Source organism: Podarcis bocagei (assembly GCF_964188305.1).
Source record: "Podarcis bocagei genome assembly, chromosome: 2".
NCBI lineage: Eukaryota > Metazoa > Chordata > Lepidosauria > Squamata > Lacertidae > Podarcis > Podarcis bocagei.
In genome coordinates this window covers 52,731,376-52,747,803 of record NC_138126.1, presented here as the reverse complement: position 1 = coordinate 52,747,803, position 16,428 = coordinate 52,731,376, and the positions used below count along the sequence as shown (strand labels likewise).

General features: G+C 42.2%; 1 protein-coding gene across 1 annotated transcript in view; it reads right to left on the bottom strand.

Annotated features, from left to right (window-relative positions):
- The window catches only part of NUP210 (nucleoporin 210), a 90,084-nt gene that overhangs the window by 59,774 nt on the left and 13,882 nt on the right, over window positions 1-16,428 (bottom strand). Inside the window, exons 4-7 of the mRNA XM_081177234.1 lie at window positions 15,639-15,735; window positions 11,242-11,392; window positions 1,782-1,914; window positions 1,065-1,225 (exon numbers count right to left, since the gene is read on the bottom strand). Coding sequence (XP_081033360.1) covers window positions 1,065-1,225; window positions 1,782-1,914; window positions 11,242-11,392; window positions 15,639-15,735 — 542 coding nt within the window. The remainder of the gene's footprint in view (window positions 1-1,064; window positions 1,226-1,781; window positions 1,915-11,241; window positions 11,393-15,638; window positions 15,736-16,428) is intronic.

Sequence of the window (16,428 nt, the reverse complement as noted above, 5' to 3'; positions counted from 1 at the left end):
TTCGTTTTTTTGATGTTGAGCTTCAGACCATATTTTGCGCTCTCCTCTTTCACCCTCATTAAAAGGCTTGCCTAAACAAAAATGGCTTTAGCAGGTGCCGAAAAGAGTATAGTGAAGGCACCTGCCTGATGTCAACAGGCAAGGAATTCCAAAGTGAAATGCTGCCACATTAAAATATCAATTTCTTACAAGTGCAGAACGAGTATTACATGCCACCTGTAACAGTGCCAGTTTTGCAGATTGAAGCAGTCAGGAAGGCATATACAGAGAAAGGAAATCTCACAAGTAAACTGGTCCCAAGCTGTTAAAGGCTTTCTATAATAACAGCAACATCTTGGCCCAGTAACAAATCAGGGTCTTCTGACAGCAATGCTGCTACAGAATTCTGCAACTGCAGCACCCAAATCAAGTGCAAGGAACGTCCCACACAGAATGCATTGCAGTAATCAAGTATTGAAGCAACCAGTGCATGAACCCCCCCAAAGTCTAGCTCACACAGCTTCCGTTTCAGTTACCATGTTTTTAAAGGGTTCTAGGCCATTGCAGCTGCAGCTGCCACAACTGTACAGAAGCAGAAGATACCCCCTATGTATTCCCAATGCTGCTGTAAGTACTGAGCTAAGCCAATGTTTGAACTAACCTTGACAAAAATCCTTCCAGTAGCACCTTAGAGACCAACGAAGTTTGTTATTGGTATGAGCTTTTGTGTGCATGCACACTTCTTCAGATATTTCTTCTTCTACAGATACCTGTAACTAGAACTATGGAAGGCACCACACTGAACTAGCCTTGGTTATAGTTTGTGGTTAGTCTGGAAACTGCTTAGCCACAAACCTTGGTTCAGACCACATGCTAAGCCAAAACTTAAATTAGCTCATCATGACGCAGCTATGAGCTTCTATCTGGGAGCTTGTATGTTCCAGCATTCGTGCTAATCCAAGGTTTGACCCAGCGCGACATACGAACTAGGTCATAGTGGTTAGTTCTCCAACTGCTGCATGAGCCAAAATCTATAATTTCATCAAGCTTCAAGGCTAACAAGTAGGACGCTATTCAAAAAGGATATTTTTGTGGCAAAGTACAACGTTCGTCTGTCCCCGCTGCAATGCAGTAACTCTGGATGTTGCCTGATCCAACTTGGCAACAGCCCAGGCTGGATCTCCCCCAGGGCTGAGTGTTTTGTTCTGAAGCTGCAGTTCATACTGATCGGAAGGCATTATTAATTCTGTACATATAGGAAGAAGACACAAGAAATAATGAGAGCATAAAGGTGTCACACTTGGAGTCCTGTCAGTGTAAAATATCAAGTCATCAATAAATTTGTTATGATAAATAAAAAGAAAAATGGATTGAAGCAGCAACTCAAATCAAGTGAAGGAAATACCTTATACTCACAAAACTGGTTTACGCAACAGATAAAAGTATAAATCCATATACTACTACTGAGAGTTCTTTTGTATAGACACACACAGAGGACAGTATTTGTAGGAATACACTCAGGTTGATATGATGTAGCCTAACTGAAACCTTCCATCCTGTCACAAGAGTTTGGAGGAAATGTCTGCCAGATGGCATATTAAAATGAGGCGTCAAAATTTGGCTCAGTGAACTGCAACTCACAGTCTCTGTTTCACCTTCTTGACTTAAATGAGGATATGTACAGGTCTATAGATACACATAAAAGGTGGTAATCATTTCTGTCAGGCAGATCTGCATTCCAGTCTTTCTCAGAGAATGGCTGAATACAAAATATCAACATTTGAAAAAACAAAAAGACAAACCTGTAATCTTCCCCTGTCTTATTTTCTGAACTTTATACTGCACTGACATTCCTACAAGTAGGTAGATATCATACGCTGGATTCAGAATGATGTTTTCCAAAATAAACAACCTGACTTCAGCAGCAGGTACATTCTGTAGGTTAAAAAAGAAAAGGGAGGGGGGGGGAGAATACAGGCTTAAAAACTCTCACACAAATGGGATTTCCAAAGAAACTGTTAGGTTCATGGTAAAGTTTTAATTTCATTCACTGAAAAACAAACTTGAAAATGTAAAGCAAGAAAAGCACTCATTTTGTTTTAAAATAACAGCTGGTTGCATTGCCCTTTCAGAAGGGATATGAGCAAATTAAAGTAGTATTATGAGCTTGTGGGCTGTATGCAGAGACCCTTCTAATGCTACTTAGAGTAGACCTATGAAGTTAATAAAGGTAAAGGTAAAGGGACCACTTACCGTTAGGTCCAGTCACGGATGACTCTGGGGTTGCAGCGCTCATTTCGCTTTACTGGTCGAGGGAGCCGGTGTACAGCTTCCGGGTCATGTGGCCAGCATGACTAAGCCGCTTCTGGCGAACCAGAGCAGGACGCGGAAACACCGTTTACCTTCCTGCCTATTTATCTACTTGCACTTTGACATGCTTTCGAATTGCTAGGTTGGCAGGAGCAGGGACTGAGCAACAGAAGCTCACCCCATCGTGGGTATTCGAACCGCTGACCTTCTGATCGGCAAGCCCTAGGCCAATTCAGGTTCAGGAGTTTTATTGGGTCTGCTTGAGTAGGACTTAGGTACAACCCATTGTGATCAAGCACGCAACTGTCTCCAGTAAAGATCCCCAAATTAATAGCTCTGCCAATGCTTGTAAGGTGAAAGATTTCAGGGGTCCTAGGAGCTGGCTACAACTGAGTCCAGTTGGCCTTGCAAAATGTACATATTACCTTGCTTGTTGTGGAATTAAGCAATAATAAATAACCATGCTGCTTCCACTGTGTGGACACCACCTTCTTGGTGAGCAGAGGATATCTATCTATCTATCTATCTACCTACCTACCGACCGACCGTATTTTTCGCTCTATAACACGCACCCAACCATAACACGCACATAGTTTTTAGAGGAGGAAAACAAGAAAAAAAATATTCTAAACGAAACAGTGGATGTATGATTTTTGTGGTTCATGCTGTGGCCACAGACATGTGATCTGACGGTGAGTTTGGGGTAGCACAATGCAAAAATCCTGAGGATCCATGTGGATCCATGCTTTGTAACCACGTTTTTGCACCACTGCGGCCCCAGGCAACAGTAGGTGCGTGATTTTTTTGGTGCAAGCTGTAGCCATGGACATGCTATGTGATCTGATGGTGAATTTGGGGTGACCCAGTGCAAAAATCCTGAGGATCCATGTGGATCCGTGCTTTGTAACCACGTTTTAAGTCAGGAGGGAAGGAAAAGCACTCAAGAAACAAGGAACTCGCGTGGGGTGGGTGGAGAAGGATACTATTAATAATGCAGAAGAGGAGTATAAGAGGAGAAGGCTCCTGTCCTCTCCCGCTTTGCTCCTTTAAAGCAAGCAGGCTATGTCCCTCTCTCTTCCCCACTCAGCGGCTCTTCTCCCGCTTTGCTGTTTCAAAGCGAGCCACGGAGGAGGGAAGGAAGGGGAACCATGGATCCTCTGCTCATGACTGCAGCAGATCCCCCCGTCATCTGTAGGCATTCGCTCCATAACACACACAGACATTTCCCTCTACTTTCTAGGAGGAAGAAAGTGAGTGTTATGGTGCAAAAAATACGGTATCTATCATCTATCTATATCATCTCCCACACCTTGGAGCAAGCACAAAGTTCCAACTTAACTGAGCTTCTTGGTAAGAATTGAGAAAATCCAATTTCCACGTCCTTTTTATTGCATAACAGGAAACAGAAGACCGTACGATACACTACTGTGCAAAATACAGAATGTGACCTGTTTGTAAGAATAACTTGCTCCAAAACATTTTTTTAAAGCTTACAGTATCTTCTCACATAAGCACATAATTTCGCCATTACTCTATAGAAAGCAAAATCTCTATAGATAGCAAAATGTATAAATCTCTGCTGGAGTCTGCTGAAGAATAAGTTCTCTTGGTTTTTTTTAAAAAAACTTCAATAGTTGGGCACTCCTCTATTTGTATGTCTTGGTGTTAAATTTGGGGGTTTGGACAGCAGAGTTTTAACAGGGCTTAACCTCCTCAGGAGTCCGAGGCCAGGTGTGCCAGCTGTACCCTTTTTCAGGCAAATGGCTTGGCTAATGGGCCTGAATAGCTGACCTGTCTTATCTTCCTTGAGAGTTCTGATGGAGTCAGTAGTAGATAGGTAGCCGTGTTGGTCTGCCATAGTCAAAATAAAAAAATTCCTTCCAGTAGCACCTTAAAGACCAACTAAGTTAGTTCTTGGTATGAGCTTTCGTGTGCATTCACACTTCTTCAGATACACTGAAACAGAAGTTGCCAGATCCTTCTATATAGTGAGAAGGTGGGGAGGGGTGTTACTCAGAAGGGTGGTGGGAATGGGAGATAGGCAGATAGCTGAGAGAGCCTCTTGACGACTCTTAACGACTGTAATAGGTCTTACAGGAAAAGGCAAGGGGTGGGAAGGTGAGAAATGGTTTAGTCATGTATAGTGAGATAAGAATCCAATGTCTTTGTTCAGCCCAGGTCTTTTCATGGTTTTAAGTTTGGTAATGAGTTGTAATTCAGCAGCTTCTCTTTCCAGTCTATGATGGAGTCAGGTAACTCTCCCCGCCCCCGCTCCAAGAATAATGTAATCTAATGAAGAATGTGCAGTTTTGAGTTCTGAAAAGTAGCTTCTAGAGCTCCCTCTTTGGGGGATCTGTTGCTATAGACAAGTGCTTTGCTGTCTGTCTCCACCTTTGCTCAACTTGTATATTTGCACATAAACTCTTGTATCTCCATTGATCTCCATTTCAAAGGAAAGCAAGTCAGGGTAAGCATTGCCCCAGGAACTTCTCACTGCCTGAGGAACAGAGACGCCGCATGTTGTGGTGTTTTCCCCAGTACAGTAGTCTGTCTTTTAAAACATTGTTTTTTTAAAAAAATAGAAAAAAGTTATCTACCTGAACAGTTGAAAAAAATCTCTTGTACCAAGTCTAGTTTTTGCCTTTGAGAATAGATGTACATTATTCAATTCTGCGGTTATAATTACTTTTTCTTGAAAGTATTTTCTTGGTGCTTTTGGGGGAAGAAATGAATGTCAACTTGTCAGAGAAAACGGAATGCAGCAAGTTAACTTAAGCAACTGTATTTTGTATTGCCATGTGGGTATTCTGCAGTGCCTTGTGGATGAATGAAGTATGGTTTTCAATTTTCTCTGAGCTCACATGTGGGTTATAAAGAACACAGTGAGAAGGGATTCCTTAACATCTCTAGTGAAAATGTTCTACTCGCTCAAGTCAGCTCAGCCAGGAAAGCAGAGGAAGAAGTGTGGAGAAAAATGCTGGAGAATTGCTTGAAAAAGAGAAAGATACATGCCAACTTTAAATGACAACAAAGAGTTGATTTGCAAAAAAAGGTAAATTGCATTTTATGTAATTTCAAAAGTTAATTTTCCTTTTTTTAAAAATAAAAAAGGTTGAGAAGACACACACATAATGACTGTGTACACATTCTACCTTTTAAGCACATTCTTTCCCTCAAAGAATTCTGGCAGTTGTAGCTTATTCCTCACAGAGTTACAATTTCCAGGACCCTTAAAAAACAACATTACCCAGAATTCTTTGAGGGAAAGAATGAGTTTTAAGGCAGAATGTGTACACAGCCTTTATGTGTGTGTGTCTTTTCAGTCCTTTCCTTGCAAGGTCACAGAAGGGAAAAGCATATTTTTGGTTGATATCCCCAGTGAAGGTGTTCTTGAGAGAACCTGATATTTTTTACATTTATCTTCATTGGGGCAGTGCTACTGCAGAGGTAACTAACATGGAATATTCAGAAACGTTGACTAGTTCAATGATGGCCAGGTAATTAACTGAGACCTATGGAGCAAGTTTAACATTGCCAGCATTTAAAGATTTGCAGGGGCTTCTAGTTTCTTTCAAGGTACATGTCAAAAGTAATGAGGCAGACTACTCTCACATGAATACGACTTTGTTGTGTTAACTTCTTCTAAGGCCATACTCTGGATTACTGGAAAATAGGAACGTCATGCAATGAACATATTCTTTGTGATAACTTATGCACAAAGTTAAGACAAGGACCTTAGCATGGTAGTAAGCATCTATCAATACGTATTGACAGAGCAGTCAAGCCCTTATCAGATCACATTCTGTTTGTTTATTCTATCATACTACGGTTAGTTATATTGCCATACACAAATCTGCATGATTGCCTTCTAAATTTTACAAGCACTGAAAATGTATGTGCACTCAAGCAATCAGTGAATGAGGTAAATCCAGTGTTAACAAGCAAGCAATTAATATGACGCATTCTTTCAGCTAGAATTCTCCTTCTGGAATGCAAACTTAAAAGCCAAGCCTAACCGGAGGTCTTATGGACAGCAAAGAAAAAGGAACTGCAAATGATGGAATCTGTTGAGATCAGGGCTGGCCCAAGACTCCAAAATGGCACCCTCCCCCCCACTAGTAAAGAAGGGGTCAAGGAAGTTCTACATCAGGAACAAGGGGACAAGACTATATCAGGAGAAACCTGCTGCCTGAGGCGGTTGCCTTATGGGTGCACAACGCCTGGATGATACTATAGAGCAGGCATAGGCAAACTTGGCCCTCCAGATGTTTTAAGACTACAACTCCCATCATCCCTGACCACTGGTCCTGTTAGCTAGGGATGATGGGAGTTGTAGTCCCAAAACATCTGGAGGGCTGAGTTTGCCTATGCCTGCTGTAGAGTTATTCTCTCGACACCAGTGTGCAAAACAGAGTGAGAGCGAGGTCAGGTCAATCGGGCACTGCCACTGGTGGGCCTGTACAGCCACAATCTTATTGCTGCCCTATCCCACCCCCATACCATCCAGGTTTCAGCAGCAACACTGGTGTGTCAGGAGGGCAATTCTGCAGCACTGTCCCGCTGAACTAGCCATTCTGAAGAAAAACTGCTAAAATAGGCCATTAAACAAACTGGGAAAATGTGAACAGAAAGTGATTTTCACTCCACCACTTCCTTCTCTTTGAAGATTTCACTGGTCTTAGACTAAAATAACTTTAAAATATTGAGAAGACAGCACTGGACTCCCATATCATCTTGTGTACAGATCTCACACCAATTTTTCCACCCTGATGGTTGAAAACCTCAACACTTTAAATGTCTCATAAAAGGTCATATCTAGTTCCTCTTTAATCTATTTTATTACAGAACAACTCCCAAACTGCTTTGCTTTGCAATTGCAACAAAATGCGCAGTAAATGTGGATTGTAGAGGCTGTAACACATGGAAGTATGAGTGAATATATTCATTTTCATGAGATTTTTTAAACACCTGTTGGCTTATGCTCATAAAATGATGCAATACAGATGGATAATTTTGAGACTAAATCTTGACACTAGCCCAGGCTGATGCGTGGCAGGCTAGGTTAGCCTACAGCTGTCTGGAATCTTCAATGGGATACCCAGGCCACACTGCCAGTACATGGTATTTCACTTGTCATGTATTTCCTGTACACAACCATTACTTTAATTTTCCCACCCACTTAATGAATATTGTTTGTACAACTGTATGCATATACATAAACTTTTTTTTAAAAGGGTGGGCACCTTGAAAGAGATGCACAGAGGTCTTTACCTTCTTAAAAAAATATATATGAGGCTATGGTGGAACATTATTCAGCAACACAACTTGGTTTAGAAGGTAACCTTTGAATATCAAGTGGCTGATTGTGCAAAAAAAAACTGGTCTAAATATTCCCAGACAGCACAGTGAGGGTCTAAAAGAGGGGGAGCTTCAGAGTCTATGCTTTTTTCCTTTAAATCTATTTCCAATCAGAAAGTAATAGTAATAAGAAAAAGCAGTGGCGTAGCGTGGGTTCTCAGCACCCGGGGCAAGGCAAGTAATTTGCGCCCCCTAACCCATGGATTTTAGCACTCGAGTCTCTTCCGCCCCCGCCCCAGATGTTGCGCCAGGTGCGGCAGGCCCCCCCTGCACCCCCCACGCTACGCCACTGCTCCCACCACAAGTCTTCAGGACAGCCATCCGAAGGCTGGCGCGGGGAGAAGGTCTCTCCGCCCCACCGCCAGGCTTCGGAGCAGCCTTCCGAAGGCTGCCAGTGGGGCGGAGAGAAGCCTGGCAGCGGGAGGAGGTCTCTCTGCCCCACCGCCAGCCTTCGGAGCAGCCTTCCGAAGGCTGGCGGCGGGAGGAGGTCTCTCCACCCCACCGCCAGGCGGTGGGGCGGAGAGACCTCCTCCCGCCGCCAGGCTTCGGAGCAGCCTTTCGCTTACCGTATTTTTCGCTCTATAACACGCACCTGACCATAACACGCACATAGTTTTTAGAGGAGGAAAACAAGAAAAAAATATTCTAAACGAAACAGTGGATGTATGATTTTTGTGGTTCATGCTGTGGCCACAGACGTGATCTGACGGTGAGATTGGGGTAGCCCAATGCAAAAATCCTGAGGATCCATGTAGATCCATGCTTTGTAACCGCGTTTTTGCGCCATTGCAGCCCCATGAAACAGTGGGTGCGTGTGTGTGTTTTGGTGCAGGCTGTAGCCATGCATATGCTATATGATCTGATGGTGAACTTGGGGTGACCCAGTGCAAAAATCCTGAGGATCCATGTGGATCCGTGCTTTGTAACCACATTTTAAGTGGGGAGGGAAGGAAAAGTATTAAAGGGAGAAGGAACACGTGTGGGGTGGGTGGAGAAGGATGTGGCTAATAATGCAGGAGAGGGGTCTAAGGGGACAAGGAACACGTGTGGGGTGTGTGGAGAAGGATGTGGCTAATAATGCAGGAGAGGGGTCTAAGGGGACAAGGAACACGCGTGGGGTGGATGGAGAAGGATGCTGCTAATGATGAAGGAGAGGGGTCTAAGGGGAAAAGGAGCTCGCATGGGGTGGGTGGAGAAGGAGCTTTTCGGAGAGCTGAGCGGGGAGGGGGGAGGGAAAGAGCACTGTTGCTTTAAAGGAGCCAACCGGACAGCAGCCACTTACAGCAGTGTAAGCAGCTCCTTTCCTCTCCCGCTTTGCTCCTTCTCTCCCTCTTTGCTGCTTTACACAGCTAATGGTGAATCCCCTGCAACCCAAGTCCTGCTCAGCGGATCAGCTGAGACGCTGGGAGAATTGTAATTTCCCCCTCTCCCTCATCCCGTGCCCTCCTGTCCCCAGCAGCCTTTTAAAAAACTTTTTTACTGATTTTCACTGCGCTCGTGGCTCAGAGCCCTCCTGTGCCCTGCCGTCCCTCTGCAGCCTCATTGCTCCGTTTAGAGCGCACGGACCTTTGCTAGCTGAGGCTGCAGCATCTGTTGCTGGCTACGCGGCGCTTTTTCCGGCTCGCTATGGCTCCCGTCTGTCCCTCCTCGCGTGTAAGCGGCTGCTGCCCGCTTTGCTGGCATGGCTCTCCTTCCCTCCCTCCTCCTCAGCTCCTCCCCCTCCTCCTGGCTGTTAAGCAAGCAAAGTTAGAGCCGTGCAAAGCCCTGCAAGCAGCTCCCGCTTTGCTTGACTGACGGCAGCCATGGATCCAGTGAGTGCATTCGCTCTGTAACACGCACAGGCATTTTCCCTTCCTTTCTAGGAGCAAAAAAGTGTGTGTTTTGGAGCGAAAATTACGGTAATTCCCAGCAAGCAATTAGCAGGCTCGCTCCACCTCCTCCTCCTCCCGGCTTTGCTGCTGCTGCTGCTGCGCGGCTCTTTTCCTCCACCGACGGCGCGCTGCGCCTTGGAGAGGTTCCCGCTTCCTCGAGGGGGGCCGGCCAAACGCGCCCCCCCAAATGTTGCGCCCGGTGCGGCCGGCACCCCTGGCACCCCCCACGCTACGCCACTGAGAAAAAGAAAAGAAAAAGGTCTTTTCAGATTGGCCAAGTGTTTCACATTTTTTCCACTTGAGTCCTAGTTAATTTTCTTTATTTTTAAAATGGCGTATACCCTAAACACATACATTTCTGCTGATATGAAAAGAATATTGCTGAGTAGCATCTTGCTGACTTTGCCACAGTGGTGTTGGTGCTGCAAAATCCATACTTGTAATGGATACCTATTTTTATCTGTCAGGCATCTGAATACCCTGAAGAACTGTAATATGCAGAAAACAATGCATCATTTTGCAGAGGTTTGTTTGCAAAAAACAAACCCAGAGGCCTAGGAGTCCTGTTAACTGCTTTTCAATGTTCCACTTACAACATCATTTACTGAGCAAAACCAGCAAAATAATATTGACAATAGCCCCCAAAGAACACTGGAGAACAACAGGTTCAACAGTCCTGGTGTGCGTCAGTCCCTACTTCCACAGTTCTTGCAGCCTATAGCAATGATAAGTGGCGAGTAGAGTCAGCGGAGATCTTACAAGCCATCAAACGGTATGCCCCTGTTTGATACTGGGATTTCAGAAATCCAACCTCTCCAGCAGCCTCTGCTTGAAGACCTATAGCAAAGGATAGCTCCTTCTAAGTGTAATTGGCTGCACTGTTGAACTGCTCTTACCATTCAGAAGCCATCTGTAGGCTTTCTTAATAAAAATTACTATTATTTATAAGGCGCCACATGACTGGGTTAACTAGAGAACCACATTTTAGACAGTAAAAAAAATTGCCCAGGATTTTAACTGATTTTATATCTACTGTGTTGTTGTTTTTTGTATTTTTACTGTTGCTATGTTACTGTTGTTTCTGATGTTTTATGGTTCTATTTGTAGGCTATCTTGAAAATATAGATTAATAAAATTATATATCAGCAGCAGCTCCTGAATGTTTATGTACAGACATTTCTGAAGTTGTGAAAAGAAACCTGGATTGTTCACAACCATACAATGACAATAAAAAGGGGGGAAGGGGCAGAGGAATAATGAGGTGTCTGTTCTAATTTCTAGCAATTATCTGGTGAATGTTGACATTCATATGTGTATGTTGACAAAAATCCCAGGTAAATTTTGCAAGTACCAGAAAACAGGTTGTATTTTTTTTGCAGTTTTGGGATATGCGAAATGAAATGAATGCAGAAACCCATTTAGGTGACTGTCAACATTCAATGGTATGTCACCTTTCAGTCTCACTACACAAAGCAGTAAAATATTCCTTCATCCACATTATACATGCATCTGTCTGCTTCATGCATCTTGCCTACAACAGCTTATGCCACAGTAACATTTGTTAGTTCTGCAGAACATTTTTTGAATTGTGCTTTGTGATCAGTATATATGTTTCGCTTATCAGTATCACCTTATTTCCATCACTGGGCAATAGCTGTAAGAGGAGAAAAAGCATCCTGTTGGAAGACTGCTATAATAAATGTACTGCAGAAAAGGACCTTACCTGATAAACACTTTCTTGTATCCTTGCTTTTAATTTCGAACTCCCTGTTTTCATGCCCGATACTAAAACAATGTCCCCTTGTCTGGCAATTTTTTCCATCTCTAATATATAGGAAGGCGGTGTATAGGTTGATTCTGAGAACTTCAGGATGCTGTAAAAAGAGTTAATAACTTTAGATATTCATATACCTGTATTTTTTATGAAGAAGGGGGAATATCACCTAAAAAATGCAAAGGACTGGCAGCGTATTAGGTTTACTTTTAGATGGGATTGCAGGCCCTCCTTAGTTATAAAGTCTACAGATCCAGTCTGACCTATGAATGCTCAACTGACATCTGTTGTTCCATCTTCCATTACTTAGCAGCTGCATGATCTTGCTGGGGCAGCAATGCCTTGATAATGTCCAGGTTAAACTTCTGTCATGTGTTTAACATGTGTTTAACATATTCCTAACTCTTTCAGAATATGGTGGCCAAGTTAAAAAAAGGAAACCACTGTGCTGACCATAGAACATGTTTATACTGAAAGATAGCACAAGGCACTGATGCTTGCCTGCTAAAAGGGGCACTTCTGTACACAGCAAAGAAGCAATCTGGATGAACAGAAATAATATTAACTCTCTCTTTTCAACTCAGCTGATTCGATGCTATCAGTCCTATTCTAATTTGTTTATTTCATAATGGAATACTGACTGGTAGCTTTCCTTCCCCTCTTTTAAAAGCCCAAGCTAGCCCAAGGAGTCATTGCATTTATTGCTAATCCCCCATAAATTCCTGTATTGCATGCTGGCAAAGGACGATAATTTCTTTTGCTCCAATGAAGTTGCTGTGACATATATTTGAAAGATGCTTTCTTAATCTTGTTCTCAAGTGGCCCGTAAAGGAGCTAACATATAGAATGGCAACCACGTTTAGCTCCTTACAGGTTGGCTACCAGAGACACAGCCTTTTCTCTTATGGCACCCAGCCACAGAGTAATCCATTCTGTGTATATTTTCCAGGTCCCTTACTTACTATTCTTTCATCACTAGCTGATAACATTTTTATGCTCTCAAGGCTTTCATAGCATATGATGTGAATGCCTATGCATTTCATTCTCCCCTGAAGTTTAATTGAGCTACTGCTGTTTAAATTTGCATATTTATTTTAGTAATTACTGTATTTTTTGCTTTATAAGACTCACTTTTTCCCTCCTAAAAAGTAAGGGGAAATGTGTGTGCGTCTTATGGAGCGAATGCAGGCTGTGCAGCTATCCCAGAAGCCAGAACACCAAGAGGAGTCGCTGCTTTCGCTGCACAGTGATCCCTCTTGTTGCTCTGGCTTCTGAGATTCAGAATATATTTTTTCTTGTTTTCCTCCTCCAAAAACTAGGTGCGTCTTATGGTCTGGTGCATCTTATAGAGCGAAAAATATGGTAATCATATATTATTTTATTGTTTTAAATACTATACTTGTTAATGAACTATCCTGAAAAATGAACTTTGGTAGAAGTGCAGAATAAAGCTATTATTTAAATTGTTGTTGTTGTTGTTGTTGTCATCATCATGATTTCAATGCAAGAGAGTTCAGCACATATTTAACCTTAGGGTTGGATTCAACTACCCTGTTCCATTAGCTGAATCCCATTAGTGCAATGGGGCTTCCCCTGCTTCTCCTGTGACTCCTCCAGATCCACTCTGGAGGACCAGGAGAAACCCTAGAACAGCACACAGGGGGAAGGAAGATCGCGCTGTTAGACAAGAAAAAAATAGAACAATCTCCTTAGCACCATGCTGAATTCAACCCTTGGTATTTAATTGTGGTTGCGCCTCGCTCCTTAAAATTAGGGCCTTGAAGTGCAGTTTAAATTTACAGCTCCTTTTGCTGCTGATTATCAGTTTAATGTTCTACTTGGCTCTAATATGCAAAATTATATAAGGAAAAATTGATTTAGTGTTCTGTGTACTTCTTGAATATGGTCAGAAACTCCAAAATAACAGAAAATACTTTGGAGGCTCCAAGAAAATTAAACAAATGGAATGCCTGTTGTTTCATTTATTATGATGGATTGTAACCAAATTGGGATATACAAAGTGATTCAGCTTCATTGAAGACCCATTTTCAAAGAGTCAGTATCAATAGCAGAGCCGCAACATTGAAGGAAATGAAAAATATCCAAAGAGACAGTGCTCTTGGATAGGATTTAAAACTGAGGCATTTTAATGAAAGTAGAAACTCAAACTCAAAAGATCTGTCTGAAAGCAATGAAGTGTTGTAAACACTAGGGAAAGCAAAAATGCAACATATGTGTACTGCTTTCCACAATTTTGCACAGCGTATGTAGGATCATATAGCCAACATACTTAAATCTAATGCATGAAAGGGTTAAGCCCACAGAGTAAGTTGTCCTGCAAGGTTTAGATAGGTCACTCCCCCTCACCTTGGGAAAGAGTTACTAAATTCTCTCTTTCTACCATGTGAACAAGAGCAGTAAGGATGTCTAAGATGGATGCTCCAAGCTTAGACTGCATGGCCTAAGCAAGCCATCTTTGTGTTTCTTTACAAATAATTTAAAAACACTTACCATTTTGGAACCTAAGTTATACTGCCTATATTTTCTTGCTGCTGTATGGAAATGCACATGAATCTAGCCTTTGAAGAGTAAACCATTTTTAAGTTACCAAACATGTAGTCTTTTTCTATGCTACGGGAAGTTAAGAATTTTTGAAAGCAACTTCCCCTCTTCTCCCTGCAGCCCCCTTCATGCCTCAGACATTTTCCAGAGGAATAAGGGACCCTTTGGTGGAATCTATATAAAAAACGTTCTGAAAATGTTTTTGTTTTTTAAAGTGTTTTAAAAAATACATTGAATTTTTATTAAGGCTCACCATCGTCATCTAGTGTGTATATTGCACTTAAAACACACTTTAATCATTTTATTTGCAGCTGTATCGCTGAGTCCTTAGAAACAGGTGGGGGGCAGAAGGGGGGCTGCAGAAGAACAACGGAATTTGTGAATATCCCACCTGTCCCCCTTTCAGCAGAAAGAATCCTCTGCTGGATTGAAGAGGCTTCTGTCAGAGGAAGGGGGCACAATTTGAGGCAAACCATTATCCTTAGTTTATTGCTACTCTGTGGATTAAATCCATGGAGCATGTATTATTGAGCCGACTCTGTTTTAATTATGAGTAATTTTTAATGGCATACGAGTGTGCTGAGAGTACCAACTGGAACATGCAACTGTTATAAATCTAAGTTAATTAACTCACGTTCAGTACTTTAGTTAAGTTCAGTTTTTAACTGCAAATCAGCAAGATAAAAGACTACTTATAAGAACATGAGCATTCAAGCCTGCACAACTTGTGATACAGTAAGTTGAAGACAGCCCGTCAGCAACCAGAGATGCAATGAATTTCCTGTACAGTGGTACCTCGGGTTAAGTACTTAATTCGTTCCGGAGGTCCGTACTTAACCTGAAACTGTTCTTAACCTGAAGCACCACTTTAGCTAATGGGGCCTCCTGCTGCCGCCGCGCCGCCGGAGCACAATTTCTGTTCTCATCCTGAAGCAAAGTTCTTAACCCGAAGCACTATTTCTGGGTTAGCAGAGTCTATAACCTGAAGCGTATGTAACCTGAAGCGTATGTAATCTGAGGTACCACTGCATTTTGTGTCATGCCAAGGACTGAAAAACACAGTGGGTGGGGTGCACTAGGCCTGGGCTAGCTATCTATAATTTCTGTATGCAATTCCATCTCTCCCCTCTGGATTACTTTGCTGGAGGAGTTGAGCAGGGATACTGTGAGAGAGCAATTTTTCACCCAAGGGAGTACTCCCTCCATCCCATGGATCTTGAGAGATGGGATAGCTCAGACTCTTAATCTCAGGGTCATGGGTTCAAGCCACATGCTGGGCAAATGATTCCTGCAGTTCTTTTTACTGTTCTATTAAAAACATGGAGGAAATGTCCTTTTCAGGAGGTTGGACCTCATGATCCCTTCCAACTCTACAATTCTAGGAATTCTTGGTTGTGGACCCCACTGCCTAAAGAAGCCTGAACTGAGCCACCTTTGATGGTCTTTTGCTGCCAGTTGGCCTATCAATGATGTTTTCTATGAAATTTTATCTGCTATCCCTAACTCTTTGAGAAATGTTTTGTTTTCAGTATGTTTTTTGTTAGTTGATTGCTTTAAATGTTATATCAGTATGTTTTTTGTTGGTTGATTGCTTTAAATGTTATATCACGAGTTGCCTTGACTCCCCCCCCCCCAAATAAAGTCTTTATAACACAAGAAATAAAGACTCAAGGGGGGGGGGCAATGCCAACAGGAACAGGAGATCAAAGCTGGTGCTTGCTATTTCCCTGCCCGTCGTCCTTTATGCATAAAGTAACAAATGAAACAATTTTAACGATGCTTACCGCAGTGCATTGTGGGAATCTGAGAATCCATTAGTTTCTGGGTCTTTCATAATTGTCCACTCGAAAGCAAGTCCCGCCAAAGTGCTAAAGGTGTTTCCTTAAAATAATTCAAGAAACTAAGTATCAAATGTGAGAACAGCTATAGAATCTTTCCACATTTTGGTAATCAGCCACACAACTACATCTAGGATTGCCGTATGTCTAGAATACTGCAGTTGGTGGCAGTGTCTGGGTGGAAATCGGCTATATGTCTGGAAAAATCCAGATGCATGGCAGTGTCGTTTTCATTGATTTTCCTTAAAAATAGCTCAAAAATGTCAATTTTTTAAGCTCGATAACTTTAGTAAAAATAAATAAAAATAAATAAAGCTCAATCAATAACTTTTGTGCCCGGAAATCCAAATGTTTGGAAATTACAATAAGCAGCAGCAGAAGAAAATAAAAAGGAACCAGAATCATATATTTACAAAACAAGATGGTATGAATTAGGTCTATTTCAGAAGCTTAGAATTTTATTCTTATTGTTAAGTTTCATATACTGGGAGAAAAGTGACTGAGTCATCATTCATTTATCAAACAGAAACAAGGAATTTGTATAAAACATTCTATGATCAGTAAAGCCGAGATTACATACATGTTGGATGCAAGTTTAATACAAATGGCAACTACTGAAAATTAGAAGTAACGTGGAAACTGCCTGAATTAAGGCTGCCTTCGTTAATGTCATCAGTTCATAACTGACCCTATAGGATGTGAAATTTCAATCAGGCTGCAATCCTATACATGCTTA